This window comes from Schistocerca piceifrons, chromosome 5 (assembly GCF_021461385.2).
Source record: "Schistocerca piceifrons isolate TAMUIC-IGC-003096 chromosome 5, iqSchPice1.1, whole genome shotgun sequence".
NCBI lineage: Eukaryota > Metazoa > Arthropoda > Insecta > Orthoptera > Acrididae > Schistocerca > Schistocerca piceifrons.
This window is the reverse complement of record NC_060142.1, coordinates 62,460,892-62,482,122: the sequence shown is the minus strand read 5'-3', so window position 1 is coordinate 62,482,122 and position 21,231 is coordinate 62,460,892. Positions and strand designations below refer to the sequence as shown.

At 35.4% G+C, this 21,231-nt stretch overlaps 1 protein-coding gene across 3 annotated transcripts in view; it reads left to right on the top strand.

Annotated features, from left to right (window-relative positions):
• Nucleotides 1-21,231, top strand: part of LOC124798293 (thioredoxin domain-containing protein 12-like) — a 49,747-nt gene that overhangs the window by 3,906 nt on the left and 24,610 nt on the right. For all 3 annotated transcript variants that reach the window (XM_047261619.1, XM_047261620.1, XM_047261621.1), the window contains one exon: nucleotides 6,727-6,840. In XM_047261619.1, coding sequence (XP_047117575.1) covers nucleotides 6,727-6,840 — 114 coding nt within the window. Of the gene's footprint in view, nucleotides 1-6,726; nucleotides 6,841-21,231 lie in introns of those variants that run through there.

Genomic DNA, 21,231 nt, shown 5'->3' with positions numbered 1-21,231 from the left:
TCTATGCTCGCTGTGTATGTCATCCTCTCTCCATGTGTTATGCTTGTGATAATTACTGTTTGTTTGAAATATCTTTATATTTTTACAGACAAAACACATGAGAGAGAAAATATATTGGCACGTAGTTGTGTGTATTTTAAGTTCTCGAAAGCTATTTCTACATGAGTCTCTTGGGCGCAGTCCACATATAACTCTTGAAGCTCGCTTCTGAGCAATGAACACTTACACTTTCCTTGCTAATGGCTGGTTGCCCTGAAAAATAATGCCATATTCAAGAAGTGAGTGAAAATAGCCATAGTATGCCACTTTTGCCGTGTTAGGTTCAACACATGTAGCGACAGCTCGTAAAGCATATGTAGCAGAGCTAAGCCTCTTACAAGATCTATAATATGCGAAGACCAGCTTATTTTCTTGTCAATGTGCACTCTAAGAAATTTTGTTGTTTCCATTCTTTCTATTGGCTGATTACCACATGTCACACTTATCTCTCTCTCTTTTTCTGTTTTTGTACAGAACTGAATAAATGAGAGACCATTCACCTTGAACCAATTGACCACATCTGAGAGTATGTGATTAATGGATTCCTCAAGATTACTATCTGTTATACTGCTCATAAAAATTGTGGTATCATGAGCAAAGAAAGTAAATTTACGCAGCAGGCTTGTACATGGTGGTAGATCATTTATAAAAATCAGGAATAATAGTGGCCCAAGAATTGAGCCCTGACGCACTCCACATGTAATGGAACTCCATTCAGAAAGTGAGGAAACATCACATACTCCACCTGAGCTATTCAACACAGAACAATTCACAGAAGACACAAAGTGCTAGCACTTTTTCATTAAGGATTTCTAGGACTACTTTTGCAAGTGCGTAGATTGCATCTTCTGTTGAACAGCCCTTTTGAAACCCAAATTGGCCCTTGCTGATAACTCCATTCTTCATGAGATGATCAGTAATTCTTACATGTATTAGCTTTTCTAGAATTTTAGAGAAAGCTATCGGCAAAGAGATAGGTTGATAGTTAGTTCAGTATTATCACCCTCTTTGTACAGGGGCTTCACAATGGCATACTTAAGTCTACTGGGAGCAACACCTTTCTGAAGGGAAGCATTGAAAATATGACAGAGAATGTCCCTTATCCACACACAAGAACATTTCAATAAATTACTAGAAATATTATCAACCGCTGCAGAGTTCTTACTTTCTAGAGACATGATGATTTTTTGAATTTCATCTACAGTGACAGGATTAAGGTACATTTCTGAAATTGTGTTTGATATACAGATTGACAAAGAGTTACAGCTTCATCAACATTGGGTTTGCAACCAGTCTGTTGAGTTACTGTTAGGAAATGTTTATTAAAAATCTCAGTCACATTTTCGGGTTTATCTACTAGGGTACCTTCATATCTGATTTTATTTACATTTTCTTTGCTTGTTGTATCTCTTCCTGTTTCTTTTTTTACAATGCTCCAAATTGTTTTTATTTTATTGTTAGAATTATCTATTTTCTCCTCATAATAAAGGGATTTTGATTTCTGTATTAGTTCCTTTAAAATTTTACAGTATAATCTATAGTTTTCCCATTTTTCTACATCTTTTGATAATCTTACTGCAGCATAAGTTTCCCTTTTTGTTTTACATGACTGTTTTATACCTTTTGTAACCCAAGGCCTACTTACAGAATTGTGGTATATTCATGGACCTATCTAAAGCATCTGATTGTGTACATCATGATATCCTATTAGAAAAGCTTCATTGTCATGGTATAAGGGGGAAGGCAGTAGATATCATTAAATCTTTTTTGGAAAATAGAAGGCGGTGTGTAGAAATAAAGCAAAAGTGAAAGATAATATTACAGGTGCCTTTTCAAATTTTGAAATTGTGAAATATGGAGTTCCTCAACGATCTTATCTTGGTCCAATACTATTCATTTTGTATGTCAATGATATGACCAAATCAGTATCTAAGAGTATAGTCATGTATTCAGATGACACTTCATTTGATGTTACCAGTCCTACAACAGATGACCTGCAAGAGAAGGCTTCGCTAAATATGAAAAAGTGGAAACAATTATTTCAGGGAAAACAATCTCTTTATAAATGGAAACAAAACAACATATATGCAGATACATGCAAACAAAAACACACTTTGGACAACATCACAGTCGGGCACATAGTTGCAAGCATATTCCTGATGAGAAAAATGTCAAAGTCAGTAAACACACACACACACACACACACACACAAAACAATGTACTATGGACTAGTCCATCCACACCTCTCATATGGCACCCTGGCTTTGGGAAATGCTGCAAATGTGCACACACAAAGGGTATTAAGATTACAAAAAAGAACCATATGGTTCATCGCGAAAGTATCACCTAGAGAATCCTGCAGAAATAAGTTCAGGTAGCTAACAATTTTAACAGTAGCATCAGTATATATATAAAACAATTATCTACTTATAAATTAACTGCACTGCATTGCTAAATGAAAAATATCACGAACATAATACAAGAATAAAAAATAATTATCATATTGAAGGAAGTAGGCTAAAATTAACAAAGAAACTGTAAATGCTGGGTGCATACTGTACAATGGATTACCACAATGTATAAAGATGATAGAAATTATGTATCTTTTAAAAAGAAAATTAAAAGGACATCTAATCAATATTTACCCTTACAGTGTTAAAGAATATCTTGAAATAAACAATTAAATAGTGTGTCAGTATACATGTTTTGCAATGTAGTTTAACGACATTTTCTGTGAAAATTCTATTAAATATATGTGTATGTACTATCTTTTTGTAACTAGCTATGTATATGCAAGATTTATGTAAACATGAAGTGTCCAATATTATTGTAAGAAATGATCCACGGACAGATAAGGGGTGCACAGTTTTGCCAGCAAACTTTTTGATAACTTATCCAATGATACAAAATGTCTGACAGACTGCAAAGGTAAATTTAGACAGACTGCAAAGGTAAATTTATAAACTAAAAAGTTTCTCCTTGACAGCTTCTATTTCATGGAAGAATTTCTAATTTTGTGATGTGTAAAAGGTGACGTTAGGAATTATTACTTCATAACACTACTCAAAAAATAAGTAAGTTGTAACCATATATTTAAAAAGATTGTGTAATGTGAATGTAGAATGACTCGCTTCACATCATTATGATCAATTACCGTTTATGAAAAGAATCCGTGAGAGTAACTCGGAATCCCTCATGTTACAAGCAAGATTCTGTGATTTAAAGTATAAAAGGAGGTTGATTGAGGTATTACATGCCAATTTTCAAACTCTCAGCCAAACTGAAGTGTTTTTATGGTCAGTTGCAGAGAAAGTTTTTGATAGAGCAACACTTCTGTTTCTCCAAGAATTCCCAATTTCTTGCATGCTACTGAAGAAAAAAAGGTGGACTGTAGTGCAGAGATTGTCTTTGACTTATTGACAGCTACATTGTGTGGAAATTGTGTGTACTTTGTTTGTTACAATCCACTGTTCCACATTTCATCCAAATCTGAAATTTATTATGTTGCATTTATTTTATAGTTTATGCACAGCATACGTACAGAATATGCACCTAAAGATTCATTGGGTTTGTTTATTATGAGATACAGCTTTTCTCAATGTACCTTGTAGTTTTAGTTCTTTTTACTGAAAAGTGCGCAAACATAGTGCTCAGGCTATGCTATAGATCAAGGCTAACAAAATCTTTATTTTGTATTCACATCTGTTGGTTACAGTAACTGATTAAATTGTGACCTCTGACCTTATGTAGACACCAGGCTACACTGCAGATCAGTCTGTCATCACAGCTAAGACTTTAAGGTGCAGTACTTTATCGCACTAGAGCTGGCTATAATGTGTAAATGGTGTGACACAGTCCCATAGCTCCATTTTCGTGTTATATTGGGGGATGGTGGAGGTTACCATTGGTATCACAACTTCTATTCACTTTTTGTTTCTTTCCTCTACTTCTTTATCAAATTAAGAATCCATGTGCTCAGTGTAAAACATGAACATAGGTGTGAGTGAAAAGATTTTTGAAGACTCATGCTAGAATTTTTCAGAAGACACTTTTACTGTATAGTAGTATATTTTATTTATTTATTGTTTGATGACAGAGAAATACAGACAACTATTTACTACAAATATATACATTTCTGCACAGATACACACAATCTTAAGTTCAGTATGGGTTCATAGCTCTTAAGTCGAGGCTGGGAATCGGGTCATAAGCTCCTGCAGACAAATTGTAAAGGTGTTTCATTGCTCCTTTGAATGCTCTTAAGGAACATTAAAATGTTACATAACTTTCTGTTTGGTGCTCTTCACTGCAGTGATATTCCATGGAGGACTTCCATCCCCATTGGTGCAGCAGTGCTGCACATCTGCCTGACTCTGTTCTGATCTAATTCAGGATGCACCAGTGTTGTTGGGTAGGATGTATTTAAATGTTCTTTGGCCCTGTTTAATGTATATACAAGGGTGTGCTGAAAAGTAATGCCTCCAAATTTTTTATGTGAAAATTCTTAAAGCTTTTGAAACAGAACAAACATTATTAACATCTATACCTTTATTCTTCATGTCTGTGTCTTTATTTTGCACCGTCACAATGGACATATTTCTCCCAAGAGACCAGTTTGTTGTTACTGTCATTGTAGAAGACTTGACTTCATTGATGGAGCCACAGTCTCCTTCTGCTTGCACCGCTTCACTACTATGAAAGTGAAGTCCTCAAAGGTGTCCCTTAACTTATGTAACAGATGAAAATTGGAAATTGGATGGGGGGGGGATGAGGCCAAGTCGGAAACGTATGGATGATGATCGGCGACTGTGAACCCCAGGCGTTGGATTGTTGCAGATGTAGCGGTGCTCGTGTGGCATTGTCAAGCTGAAAAAGAGGGTGCTCTATTTGTGGATGAACTCTTCAAATTCGAAACTTGATTACAGCACACTGTTTCTCATGCATTTACCTTACATTCTGGCATGTTATGTGCTACAATTTGGTGCTCTATCGACACAGGATTATAGATATGTAGGCATAAAAAATAAGATTTATAGTGTAATATTTTTTTTATTTAAAAGAAGAGCAGAAGCATTTGAGATGTGGATTTAGAGGAGGATGAAAGTGATAAAATGGGTAGACAAAGTGAGAAATGAGGAGGTGTTGAGAAGAGTTGGGGAAGAGAGAAAAATTTTGAAGGTAATCCGGAAGTGGAAACACAATTGGGTTGGACATGGATAAGAAGATTGTTTTCTGATGGGTGCTATGGAAGGAATGGTGAATGGAAGAAGGAGAAGAAGAAGAAGAAGAAGAAGAAGGTGCCAGATCTTGGATAGTATAAAGATATTTAACAATTATGAGAAAACAAAAGAGGTTAGCAAATGATAGAACTGTATCCAGAGTTACTTGTGAAGACCTGCCCCAGGGAAGAACACAGATGGTGATTATTATTATAAAAAAAAGGTGTGTTCGCATAAATTTGGAGGTATTACTTTTCATCTAATGCCCATGCTAACATTCATACTTGTGGTACAATCACTCTAATATACATTTTGTATCAGGCCATACCAGAATAGCAGTTGGTTTTTAAGACTAAGGAAATATGAAAAGTAAAAATTGAAGAAAATGGAACACAACAGTTGTAATTGGACATTTATTGGCAGCAGGTGTCAATCACTTTTTTGTTGTTGTTTTCAGTCCAAAGACTGGTTTTATGTAACTTGACCTGTGCAAGTCTCATCATCTCTGCATAACAGAGAGTCTATATGCATTTTAACCTGCTCACAGCATCACATTGGTTATAGATCTGTAAAAATGATATTCAGTAGAAACTGTCTCGCAGATTAAAACAGTTGTCTGGACTAGAACTAAGGACTGTAATTTTTGCTTTTCACGTGCAAGTGCTCTACTGACTGAGCTATTGAAGCCTGATCTACCTTCACAGCTTCACTTGTGCCTTACCCCCTCCTAACTTCCAAACTTCATATAAGTTCTCCTGCATACCTTTGAAACTAGCACTCCTGGAAGCAACATTATAATGGAGAATTGACCTAGCCACAGCCTAGATGATTTCCACTCTGCAGTGGAGTGTGTGATGACTCGATACTTTCTGACAGATTAAAACTGTGCACTAGACTGAGACTTGATCCTGGGTCCCTTGCCTTTCGCATGCAAATATTCTGCTCACTGAACTATTCAAACATCACTTATTATGTATGGCAGTGTTCAAGTTTTGGTTTGGCACAGTTTTGATCTGCTATGACATTTAAAATCAGCACATACTGTCGTGCAGAGTGAAAATTCATTAATGAAAATTTCAGTGACGTGGACAATGATCGTTTAAGACAAGTAAATTTTTAGTTCTCTTTTTCTATCTCTTTTGCAGTTTTAGCCATATTCGTCACCCATGCAAATTGCAGGTCTAGAATACTGATAATTTTTCTAATATACGAAGTACAGGTATAGTGTGCCTAATGACCAGTTACAAAAGATGAGTTTGTAAAAGCTATCAAATATCTGCATCTACCTAAAAATGATTTACGGAACTAATAAAGTATGTAAACTGTGTAAGAGAATATATATCAATCCCGGAATCACAACATTAAGGAAACAAAGTTTGAAGTGCAGAAATCATTAAGTATGTTTTCTTACTGGCTGTGAATCTCATTTGAACAAATAATACAAATAATTGTCTTTTGGTTGTTTCAGGATTTGGGCCTCAATATCAGTGGCTAGATTTGGAAAAGGCAATAGAAGTTTCAAGATTGACCCAGAAACCAATTATGGTTATTATTCATAAATCATGGTGTACAGCATGCTCAGGTATTTGTAGTAACATAATTTCTGTAGAAGTTGCAAAAAAATTGATTCTTTGGTTTTGCTAATTACTTCAATCTATATGCACTCTTGGATTTCTCAAATTCACATAGTAAATTCTGTAGAACATTTGAAATCAGTTTTAAATAACTGACATTACAGAAATATTGAACCTACCAATACCACTCATGAGATAATCAAAATAGCAGACGTAAACTGCTCATAAGAATAAACTGTAGAGAAAGACTGAGATTGGAATACATGCAGCAAATAATTGAGGACATAGGTTGCAATTGCTACCAAAATAACTAGACCTTGTGTTACACTTCAGGTCTTTGTCACCACAACCTACATATTTCAAAAAATAATGTAGAATCAAAATGTACATTTTCATTATTATGTTCTGTCTCTTTTCATGTATGATGTCGCGCACGACAATATCATTGTTCACAGGGCAAAGTAGACATCTGGTATCGTAGGTTCATCTGACACCATACTACCAGCAGAAAGTATTGTGTTGTGCTTTACTGAACCTTTTAATCATTTCAGTAAAAAATTGATGGGCTGTCAACACTTTTGCCGTGAAACACATATTGCTAATGTTTGCCTCAGTGGATGGCTTTTTATTAACATTACCCATCATTTCTTGCATGTAAACAATATATTATTGGTGCAGCCAGCTCCATTTACAGAATGTGCATCGTTGACACTGACAATATTTTAATAGCAAAAGATTCAGATATTCATCATGTTATTTCAATTTTTGTACATAACATTTTTGCTTGCAGTTCATGGTTACAGTTGTAAATCTAATATTTAGATCTTTGTTCTTCTGTAATGGAGGGTTGTTTTACATTATTAGCTAATATGTTAGTACATTGTAACTGGTTTTTGTGTGTTTGTAATCAGATTGTCTCCAGAAAACCGATGTGTCAGATTCACTTTTTAATTCCATTCAGTAACTCTTGGATATTTTCTTAGAAATTTCGGTCTTTTACGAATTTGGTGTATATGTGGCATGGAAGGTTCTTGGTCACCTACTTTTCTGTGTAGTTGGAATGTTTTTTTCTTCTTAGAGGAGTTCAGCTATCTATTCTCTGTTTTGCAGATATGAATTTGTTGTCTGTTCTCTCACTGCTAACATATTCTAGTTTGATACAAAGATAGTGTAGCCTGAGAAGTCAAATGGCTGTGAAAGGTATAAAAATTAATATTAATTCTGCTCTTAATTGTCAGTTACCTTTAAATTTTCATTCACAAACAAAAAATGGCTCTCTTGGTAAATTTTGATATATGGAAGTTACATTGAGTTACAGAAGTAACTAGACCTATTTTTTAATTTTTTATTTATTATTTATTTTATGGCCTTCATTGGACCACTGTAGTCAAAAATACAAAGTTCTAAACAAGTTGTTACACATGGATACAATTTGGTTCGACAATAACTTAATATATTTAGGTAATATAATTATTAGAGGCTATTCTTATATGAAAGGTGTTTTGCTCTTCTGTCTGCCCAATATTTCTTCATTCTTTCAGATATTTTCTTTCTTTCTTCATCTGAGACAACTCTTCCTGTACTCCTTTTATTGATTTTCATTTGTAGTCTGGTTTCCGGGTCTTGCAGTATTCTGGTTTTCTCTGTCTTGTTTTTTAGGTCATCTACTGTAATTTGAAGTTCTTTTATATCTTCCTTAATTTCTGTGATCCATTTAATGTCGCTCTTGCTATTCCACAATTTTTGTATTATTTTTTTGCTAATTCTGTTTTCTGGCGTTCTCATCAGATGTCCAAAGAATGAGATGCGTTTCTTCCTGATTGTGCTCATGACTGGTTCTATTTTCTTATATACTGTTTCATTTGATGCTATTCTCCAATGTCCATTTATTTGATACTGTTTATTTATACATGTCCTAATTATTCTTCTTTCTATTTTTAGTATTCTGTCAATTTCTGCTGTATTAGTTGTTTTGAAGATAGTTTCGGCTGCATACGTTATTTCTGGTTGTGTAACTGTTTTATAGTGTTTTAATTTTGCATCTATAGATAGGCTTTTTATGTTGTATGTAGTTTTGGTAATGTAATTTGCATAGTTCAGTTTTTTTATTCTATTTTGCCATGATGGCTTCTCATTTAGATTGTATGTTATTATTTCGCCTAAATATTTAAATTTATCAACAATTTTGATTTCCTGTTCTCCTATTGTAATTTTGTTTGCAAGTGGTGGATCAGTTAGCATAATGTCCGTTTTTTCAAATGATATTCTAAGGCCTACTTTCTCTGCTATTTCTTGTAGGGATTTCACTTGTTGCCTGGCTTCTTGAACGGTGTTGGCTAGGAGAGCAAGATCATCAGCGAATCCCAAGCAGTTTAAGCTAATATCATCTTTTGCACTTCCAATTCTTATCCTCTTTGGATTGTCCTTGTACCATTCTCTCATTATGTATTCCAGTGCACAGTTGAAAAGTAATGGTGTAGGCAGTCACCTTGTCTTAAGCCTGTTTTTATGAGGAATGGTTCTTCTAAACTTCACTTTTGATTTGGTGTTGGTTAGAGTGACTTGTATTATTTTAATTAGTTTTGGATAGAGTCCTAGATTTCTTAAAATTTTTAATACTGAAGGTCTGTGGAGACAGTCATATGCCTTCTTAAAATCTACAAATGTTATTGCCAGAGGTTTGTTCCGTTTCTTGTAGTATGCCATAATCAATTTTAAACTAATTATCTGCTCTGAACAGCTTCTCCATGGTCTGAAACCTCCCTGATATTCCCCTAACTCCTGTTCTAATTGCTCTTTGATTCTTTCATATAGGATCTTGGATAGAATTTTATATGTGCAATCTAGGAGAGAGATTCCTCTGTAGTTGTCTGGGTTGCTCTTATCTCCCTTTTTGTGTAGTGGGTGGATGATAGCTGTGGTCCAATGTTCGGAAAATTGTTCTGTTACCCAAATTTTTGTTAGAGCCATGTGTAAGGAGGTCTTGACTGTGTCACTTGCATATTTCCACATTTCAACAAAAACCTGATCTTCTCCACATGCCTTATAATTTTTTTGTTCTTTAAGAATTTCTTCTACTTCTTGGAAAGTTGGAGGGTCTAGTTTGTTAGGTTTGGTTTTTATTGGGGTATTTATGTTGATTTGTAAGGGTTCTTTGGGTTCCTCGCAATTCAGAAGTTTGTAAAATGCTTTTGCCATGATTTCTGCATTTTCCTTGTTACTGTGTGTCATTCTTCCATCTTCATCTTTCAGTATTAGTGTAGGGGCCTCATATTGTTGTACTTGTTTCCCAAAGATTTTGTAGTAGTTCCTGGAGTTGGTTTTATGATAATTACCTTTTATAGACTTTATAATATCTTTATGAAATCCTCTCTTGATTCTTCTAATATTTTGAGTGAATTTTTTTATTTCATTTTTTAGGTTGATGGCATTTTCTTCAGTTTTGTGTGTTTGAAACTTTAACCATGCTTGGTGTCTATCTTCATGGAATTTGTCACATTCTGATGTCCACCATGCATGTTTCCTTCGTGGGTTCAAGGGAACTAGATTTTCTGCTTCTTTTTTAAGACTAGGCACTAGTTGTTCTAGATCATCTGTTAATTTGATGGTTTGTGTTATTTGTTGGTACTTATTATTTTTAATTTGCTGATGCGGGTCAAACCTACTTTTTATTTTATTAGTTTTTCCGGTCCTCTTCTTTAACGGTGTGAATTTGATTTTAATTTTAACCATATAATGATCTGAGCCTGTGTCTACTCCTCTCAGTACTTTAACATTGTGGATCTCCTTATGAAAATTTTTGTCCATACAGACATGGTCTAGCTGCCACTCGCCCTTCCTCCAGTCTGGATGTTTCCATGTTTTAAGTTTACTTGGCTTCCTCTTAAAGTATGTTGATTTAGATATAAGGTTGTGTTCTCTGCAGAGTTCTACAAGTCTTTGACCGTTTTTGTTTGTAAATTTATGTGGACTCCATTTTCCAATTATATCTTTATATTTCCTTTCTTTTCCCAACTGAGCATTGAAATCTCCCAATAAGATTTTTACATTCTTTTTATTTACTCTGTTCACAGTTTGTTCTAGAAGGTCCCAAAATTTATCTACCTCTTCCTTTGTTTTTATATCTAAAAAGAAAGATGATGAAACTTACCAAACAAAAGCGCTGGCAGGTCGATAGACACACAAACAAACACAAACATACACACAAAATTCTAGCTTTCGCAACCAATGGTTGCCTCGTCAGGAAAGAGGGAAGGAGAAGGAAAGACAAAAGGATATGGGTTTTAAGGGAGAGGGTAAGGAGTCATTCCAATCCCGGGAGCGGAAAGACTTACCTTAGGGGGAAAAAAGGACAGGTATACACTCGCACACACACACACATCCATCCACACATACACAGACACAAGCAGACATTGAAAGCAGACAAGCAGACATTGAAAATGTCTGCTTGTGTCTGTGTATGTGTGGATGGATATGTGTGTGTGTGCGAGTGTATACCTGTCCTTTTTTCCCCCTAAGGTAAGTCTTTCCGCTCCCGGGATTGGAATGACTCCTTACCCTCTCCCTTAAAACCCATATCCTTTTGTCTTTCCTTCTCCTTCCCTCTTTCCTGACGAGGCAACCATTGGTTGCGAAAGCTAGAATTTTGTGTGTATGTTTGTGTTTGTTTGTGTGTCTATCGACCTGCCAGTGCTTTTGTTTGGTAAGTTTCATCATCTTTCTTTTTAGATATATTTTTCCCACGTGGAATATTTCCCTCTATTATATTCACTTCCTTTGTTTTTGTTAGACAATTTTTTTCATTTGTTGGGGCATGAGCATTTATTATTGTATAGGTTTTATTCATTGTTTTAAAGCTTAGAGTCGCAATTCTTGGTGATACTGCTTGGAAATCCGTTACTGAATCTATTATTTTTATGTTTACTAAAAACCCTGTTCCAAACTGGGGACATTGTTTCATTGCCCTCGGTCCTGGTTTCCCATTATAAATTCTGTATCCTTGTGATTCGAATGGGTCCTCTGTGGTGTTTCTCATTTCTTGGATCCCTGTTATTAAAATTTTTTGTTTATTTAGTTCATCTGTGAGCTCCTTGAGTTTTCCGGTCTGAAGTAGTGAGTTTATGTTGTGTGTTGCTATATAATTTATTTGCTCATGTTTAATCTTCTTTTTGTGTTTTAGTGTGCATTTGGATGGTTGCAAATGCTCCGATTCGTTGCGGTCTTCTAGTTGACTACCCACTGAATCCGATGTATCCTTTTCCTGCTTCTTTGAGCAGGACGGTGGAATTTTTTTCCTAAAAGACCTTTCCATTTTTGACTGTCGAAGGTTGTCAACCTTAGTTGGAGCAAGCTCCGATTTACAACTCCGGTTGTTAACCGCAGAGGGTGTGTTTGGTCCATGAGAGCTATTTTATTTCACTCAAGTCCACCAGTAAACCGGTGAGGACTTCCGTATCCGCCACCTGGGACGCGCCACACAGGAGTATCACCTCTCCTCCTACTATGACAGCATAGTAGACCTATTAATATCAATAGGCGTAACTATTGTGTGAAAGGTTTTGTAGAAACAGCGTGGTTTGAAGTCATTGTTGTGGTCTTCAGTCGGTAGACTGGTTTGATGCAGCTCTCCATGCTGCTCTATCCTGTGCAAGCCTCTTCATATCCGAAACTGCTGCAATCTACATCCTTCTGAATCTACTTACTGTATTCATCTATTGGTTTCCCGCTATGATTTTTATGCCCCACATTTCCCTCCAATACTAAACTGATGACCCCTTGACATCTTAGGATGTGTCATCATTAGTTACATAATCTACCTATCTAATCTTCAGCATTCTTCTGTAACATCAAATTTCAAAAGCCTCTTTTTTTTTCTTCTTGTTTAAGGTGTTTGTTGTCCATACATGGCTATACTCTAGACAGATACCTCCAGGAAAGATTTCTAAACATTTAAATCCATATTCAATGTTTACAAATTTCTCTTCTTCAGATATGCTTTTCTTGCCATTGCAAGCCTATGTTTTATATCCTCTCTACTTCGGCCATCATTGGTTATTTTGATTTCCTAATAGCAATCCTCATCTATTACTTTTAGTGCCTCATTTCCTGACCCGATTCTCCCAACATATCCTTGTTTTGCTTTTGTTGTTGCTCATCTTATATCCTCCTTTCAAAATGCTGTTCGTTCTGTTCAACTGCTCTTCCAGGTTTTTTTGTAGTGTCTTTCAGAATTACAATGCCACTGGCAACCTCAAAGTTTTTATTTCTTCTCCCTGAACTTTAATTCTTACTCCAAATTTTTCTTTTGTTTTGTATACTGTTTGTTCAGTGTACACAGTGAATAACATCGGGGATAGGCTACAACCCTTGCTCACTTATATCTCAACCATTGCTCCTCTTTCATGTTCATCAACACTTATAACTGCCATTTGGTTTCTGTATGAATTGTGAATACCGTATCCCCCCGTGTATTTTACCCCTGCTACCTTCAGAATTTCAAAGAGAGTATTCCAGTCAACATTGTCAAAGACTTTCTCTAAGTTTACAAATGCTATAAACATAGGTTTGCCTGTCCTTGACCTATTTCTAAGAGATGTAAATGTTATGTTTCGATTTTCTTGCACTGCGTCATCTGACAGCAAATAGTTGGAGGTCTAAAGGGTCTTTGCTACAGAGATAGCATGTTACTTTAAGCTATATGTCATGGAATGTTGTCAATGCGAAAGGAGAATTTTGGTTTAAGGTACTTAATTGTAGTCAGTGTTTAATTCACATTGTTAGATTATAGAAAAATAAATTTACTGTTAATTACCAATGGATCTTGAAGTTTTGTATGATTTTCAGCTATGTCTTTAAACTGAATTCACAAATTTCAGGGTCAAGTTGGATGTTTCAAATAATAATAATAATAATAATAATAATAATAATAATAATAATAATACACACTAGGCAGAGATCAGAACCAACCAACACACAGAAGAAACCCACAAAACCAGCATGGCAACACAGGCTACAGATCAGAATAGAAAAACTGAGAAAAGACATCGGACAGCTAACACAATTTATAAGAAATGAAATATCAGACAAAAAATGAAAAAGGTTAGGTAAAATCTCACAACAAGAAGCTATAGAGCAGTTAGATGAAAAGAAGCAGAAATTACAAGTATTGGCCAAACGACTTAGAAGATACAAAAAAAGTGAAAATAGACGGAAACAAACCCAAACATTCAACACAAACCAAAAGAAATTTTACCAGACAATAGATAACACACACATTAAAATAGACAATCCACCAAACATAACAGACATGGAACACTTCTGGAGCAACATATGGTCAAACCCGGTACAACATAACAGGCATGCATGGTGGATACAAGCTGAAACAGACACATACAAGATGATACCACAAATGCCTGACGTGATAATTTTGCAACATGAAGTCACCCAAGCAATTAATTCTACTCACGATTGGAAAGCCCCTGGAAATGATAAAATAGCAAATTTCTGGCTAAAGAAGTTCACCTCAACACATTCACATCTAACTAAATTATTTAACAATATGGTTATAATAGAGGGAAACATTCCATGTAGGAAAAATATATCTAAAAACAAAGATGATGTGACTTACCAAATGAAAGTGCTGGCAGGTCGACAGACACACAAACATACACACAAAATTCAAGATTTCGCAACAAACTGTTGCCTCATCAGGATGAGGCAACAGTTTGTTGCGAAAGCTTGAATTTTGTGTGTATGTTTGTGTTTGTTTGTGTGTCTGTCGACCTGCCAGCACTTTCATCAGGATGAGGCAACAGTTTGTTGCGAAAGCTTGAATTTTGTGTGTATGTTTGTGTTTGTTTGTGTGTCTGTCGACCTGCCAGCACTTTCATTTGGTAAGTCACATCATCTTTGTTTTTAGATAAATTATTTAACAGTTACATTGCAGACCCATACACATTCCCTGATACACTTACACATGGAATAACTTATCTGAAAGCTAAAGATCAAGCAGACACAGCAAACCCAGCTAAATATCGTCCCATAACATGCCTACCAACAATATACAAAATATTAACTTCAGTCATTACACAGAAATTAATGACACATACAACACAGAACAAAATTATAAATGAAGAATAAAAAGACTGTTGCAAAGGAGCACGAGGATGTAAAGAGCAACTGATAATAGATGCAGAGGTGACATACCAAGCTAAAACTAAACAAAGGTCGCTACACTACGCATACATTGATTACAAAAAGCTTTTGATAGTGTACCCCACTCATGGTTACTACAAATATTGGAAATATACAAAGTAGATCCTAAATCGATACAGTTCCTAAACATAATAATGAAAAATTGGAAAACCACACTTAATATCCAAACAGATTCAAATAATATCACATCACAGCCAATACAGATTAAGCGTGGAATATACCAAGGAGACTCATTAAGTCCTTTCTGGTTCTGCCTTGCTCTGAACCCACTATCCAACATGCTAAATAATACAAATTATGGATACAATATTACTGGAACATACCAACACAAAATCACACATTTGCTATACATGGATGATCTAAAACGACTGGCAGCAACAAATCAACAACTCAACCTATTACTAAAGATAACAGAAGTATTCAGCAATGATATAAATATGGCTTTTGGAACAGACAAATGTAAGAAAAATAGCATAGTCAAGGGAAAACACACTAAACAAGAAGATTAAATATTGGATAACCACAGCGACTGCATAGAAGCGATGGAAAAAAACAGATGTCTATAAATATCTAGGATACAGACAAAAAATAGGAATAGATAATACAAATATTAAAGAAGAACTAAAAGAAAAATATAGACAAAGACTAACAAAAATACTGAAAACAGAATTGGCAGCAAGAAACAAGACAAAAGCTATAAATACTTACGCTATACCAATATTGACCTACTCATTTGGAGTAGTAAAATGCAGTAACACAGACCTAGAAGCACTCAATACACTTACACAATCACAATGCCACAAATATAGAATACATCACATACATTCAGCAACAGAAAGATTCACATTAAGCGGAAAGGAAGGAGGAAGTGGATTTATCGACATAAAAAACCTACATTATGGACGGGTAGACAATTTAAGAAAATTCTTTATAGAATGAGCAGAAACTAGCAAAATACACAAAGCAATCACTCATATAAATACATCGGCTACACCACTACAATTTCATAACCACCTCTACAACCCTTTAGATCACATAACATCAACAGATACAAAGAAAGTAAATTGGAACAAGAAAACACTACATGGCAAGCACCCGTATCATATAACACAGCCACACGTAGATCAAGACGCATCCAATACATGGCTAAGAAAAGGCAATATATACAGTGAGACGGAAGGATTCATGATTGCAATACAGCATCAAACAATAAACACCAGATATTACAGCAAGCATATTATTAAAGATCCCAATACCACAACAGATAAATGCAGACTTTGCAAACAACAAATAGATACAATAGAGCACATCACAAGCAGATGTACAATACTAGCAAATACAGAATACCCCAGAAGACATGACAATGTAGCAAAAATAATACATCAACAGCTTGCCATACAACATAAACTAATAAAACAACACGTTCCCACATACAAGTATGCACCACAAAATGTACTGGAGAATGATGAATACAAATTATACTGGAACAGAACCATTATAACAGATAAAACAACACCACATAACAAACCTGACATCATACTCACCAATAAAAAGAAGAAATTAACACAACTAATCGAAATATCCATACCCAATACAACAAATATACAGAAGAAAACAGGAGAAAAAATTGAAAAATACATCCAACTGGCTGAGGAAGTCAAGGACATGTTGCATCAGGATAAAGTTGACATTATACCGATTATACTATCATCTACAGGAGTCATACCACACAATATCCACCAGTATATCAACGCAATACAGCTACATCCAAACTTATATATACAACTACAGAAATCTGTAATTATTGGTACTTGTTCAATTACCCGAAAGTTCCTAAATGCAATGTAACATATACCGTACAGTTAAAAGGAAGTCACGCTTGATCAAGATCCGTGTCACTTTCCATTTTTAACCAGACATAATTTCTGAGAAAGAAAAGAAATAATAATAATAATAATAATAATAATAATAATAATAATAATAATAATAATCTTTGTTTGCCCATAGTAGCTTTAGAATCATGGACAATATCATTATTTTGTATATTCACATTAATAAATCATATCACTAATACTGAAATTTAGTAGGTTTGAAATAAAGCAAGAGAAAAACACGTTACACGTAAGATATCAGTAAGCGAACATTACCTACTGATAATGTTCTAGACCTGCATGCCGGCCACTGTGGCCGAGCAGTTCTAGGCGCTTCAGTCTGGAAAAGTGCGGTTGCTATGGTCGCAGGTTCGAATCCTGCCTCGGGCATGGATGTGTGTGATGTCCTTAGGTTAGTTAGGTTTAAGTAGTTCTAAGTTCTAGGGGACTGATGACCTCAGATGTTAAGTCCCATAGTGCTCAGAGCCATTTGGACCATTTTTTAAACCTGCATAAAAATATAATAGAAAGTGAGTGTATACATTTTCCAATGAAAACTGTTTTGAATTGCCTTTTTGATTTTCGTGAAGGTGCTGTACACAATGTGGCATCCCATTAGTGAAATGTCTTCCAGCAGCAAATGGATTACAATGCTCTTTCGTTACCCAGTATGATATGATAATCATTGTGACTCTCCTCACAAACCACGGACTGTAATGTGAAAGGGGGGGGGGGGGGCGGTGTTGGTGCACCTCAGTGATACAGATGGTTGTAAGATAGTTGCAGCCATATCTGAGGGGTGACTTATCTGACTTTGAAACATTAGGCAACTTGGCTTTGCTATGTTGGTACTATGCTCAGCTGAAAGCAAGGGGATTTACAGCCATTACATTTCCCAAGTGCATGCATCTCCACTGTTTGGATTAATAATGGTGACATTCTCTCGGATAAAATATTCTACAGCTAAAAGTCTCCCATTCAGATGTTCGGACAGGACTACTCAGGAGAATGATGTCATTAGAAAAACAAATCTTTCATTCTTGCTTGAAGTATGAAATGATAGATCCATTAACTGGGCAGTTAGGTTAGACAACCTGAAAAGAGGACATGTTGAGTTAAGTTATAACATGAGTTAGTGTAGCACAATGGGAGGAAGAACAAAATATCTGGTGAGCTGAGTAAAGGGTTATCAACAAGAAATTATGTGGGGGTAATGCAGGAATAGGTCTAATATAATGAGTAAGCAAAGGGGAATGCAGGTGAACTATAGTGACAGCATAGTGAACACATTATTATTGCCAAGATGGACACAAAGCCAAAAACCACCACAATAGTAAAAGTGTGTGCGCCTATCATGCTCTGATTAAAATAATTTTGTGGTGACAGATGTCAGTGATGGATAGTCAAATTGCCAGCTAGCACACAACATGCTGTGTGGTCATGTAGTCAGTATGTGCACTAGCACCAGAAAAAAGCAAGTATTTACGCCCTGTTGTCATTATCTTCATTGTTAATGGGGAGGTCAGTGGTCGGGGCTACAGCAGCTTTAGGAACAGCAAAGCATAGTACAATGCCATAATCACATGTTTGAAGGTGAACAACAACTGTAAAATGAGCATTAAGTCACACCTGTGTTGCACAGTAACAAGATCTCTAAAGACGTGGAAAAAAATTGTAAAAAGTGAATGCAGTTGCAATTGAATTTTTGTTGACACTGTACAACAAATGGAAGCACACCTGTTATGTCTGTATCACTTTCACATTGTCTGTGTGCAACTAGAACTGATGTCAGAATTTAATAAAATATAATGTAAATAATTAAATAAACATTATAGCATAATAAGTTCTTAATTATTGTTTTCCATTATACATTAATTCTTCTATGCTTCCATCATTACTTCCTTTGTGTTGCTTACAACATTATACCAGTGCAAATTTGGTTCACAGCACCACTTGTCAGTCTTCACATTTCTTTCAGCATGCATTGTTTAATTGTTCCTTGCCACATAACTCTTAACTTGAACTCATATTAGTTCAATGCAATTAAAGTGGCAGTTATGTGATAGCAGTCTGAGGATCCTGTGGCTGTATTGTTTGCTGAATCATGTACCCCACATTGTTGATATTACTCTGAAATTAGATGTATTTTCTTTGGTAGCAGTAAGACCTACAGAACGATTGACTTGTCCAAATTCTGTTTTCTTTTAGTCAAGACAAATCTCTGTTTCATTTTAGTGCAGCAACCAATAACTAAAACAGAAGAATAATATTGAAAGGATAGGTTGCTACTCACCACGCACAGGAGGTGTTGAGTTCTAGACAGGCAGAATGAAAAAGAATGCTGGATGTATTCAGCTATCAGACTATCTCCTTAATCAGATGAAGAAAACTCTCACACAACCCCAACTCACACACATGGCATCTATAGTTTCCGGAAGCTAAGTCCCGATTTTTTTTTTTTTCTTTTTATTTTAATTTGCTTTAGTAATGGAGTATTGGGAGTTATAGAAGCAATATGGGGTGAGGAGAGGGAGAGATAGTTGGGTAGGAGTGGTGGAAGTTGCAGGGATGTGTTGGAGACAGGACAGGGCTGATAGGTGCAGCATTGGGAGGCTCTGCTTGGGGGTGGGGGATGAAGTCTGTGACTCAATGCTTCCTCTGTGGGGTGAGTAGTAATCTGTTCTTTCTATAAAATTGTTATTCCATCCTGGATTTTCAATTGTTTGAAAACCAAGGAATGCAATATTTATGTAAACTATCAGTTTTTGTATGTTCATTCAGTTTAAGTAATTGTTTAACTGATAAAAGTTTAATACTAACTAGAATGAGAGCAGTCCATTTTATGACCATATGTCATCAAGAACATAATTTACTTGGAGAAAAATAAGAATGCAAACTTAGATTGTGGCTATGACTGATCTGATAAATTGCTCGATGAAAGGAACACAAAAAACGCAAAATGAATTAAGCAATACTTGCGGAACAGCTTCAACTATGGTATGCAGCTGCATACCATGACTGTGTGAAATATATTTATTCCACATTTTTCAGCCTTAATTTTTGTGTATAATGGCTGCATTTATTTATTTATTTATTTATTTATCTGTCCAAGAATAATTTTATTACATTATTTGTACATGTGATATAGAACAGTGGTAAACCTAATTAATTTACAATACAGTAGTCATTTTGACTACATTGTTGACATAATCAAAATGCATAATAATGTAAGTTGGTGTACTACATTGCTTCTACATGTGATATAGCAGTTATTAAGTGAGATGACAGGATAAGCACAACGTAAGCTATATTATGAATTGACAGTTAGTAAAATTTGGGAATGAGCTTTACTTATTATGATGTTTCATAAATTCAGACAAAGAATAGAAGCATTGGTCAAGCAAGAACTGTTTTAACTTTATTTTAAATGCATGCAATGTTGGTATGCATTTTAGGTAAAAAGGCAAGTGGTTATATAACGTAGCTACAGTATGATACACTCCTCTTTTGCATAAGTTTGTATTTACTGTGTTCATGTGTAGGTTCATCTTCTGCCTAGTTTCATATGTGTGTAAATCGTAGTGGTGTCTGGAGAGATTTTCTTTTTTTAAAATGCTCCTTTCTGTGAAAATCAGCATTTTGTATATATACAAGCAAGGCAGTGCCAATATTTTTTTAGAGTTTTCAAAAGCGGTCTACAGGAATCCTTGCATTTAGCCTTTTTTATCACCCTGATAATCTTTTTCTGTATTTTAAATGTTTTTGTACAATTTGTAGGATTCCCTCCAAAATTATTCTGTACATAAGTAGCGACTGTACACTAGAATGGTACATTGTCAGCACTGGTGTGCAGCTTGTATTCTGAGTGAGGATCGTAACAGCATATGCTAGTGAATTCAGTGTCTTATGTAAATTGTTTAAGTGCACCTCCGACTTCAGACCTGCCTGAAAATGAATGCCTAGAACTTTTGTATGACTGACCTTCGGCACATTTTTTCTTTCGACAGTGAAAACAGTTTTTGCAGGATGGAGGTTTTGTTTGGTATTGAAGTTAACTGCCACAGTTTTTTCAGAATTTATGATGAGTCTATTGGTCCTGAACCAGTGCATGAAGGTATGCATAACTGATATTGCAGCCTCCTGCAGATTTTCCTCATTCTGTGATTTAATTAGAATATTGGTGTCATCTGCAGAGAGTACAATGGGTACATCATGTACTTTAGTAGTCAAGTCATTTATATAAAGCAGAAATTGGACAGGTCTCCTTGTGGGACTCCATACTTGATTTTCTCCTCATCACTGTAAAAACTAGAA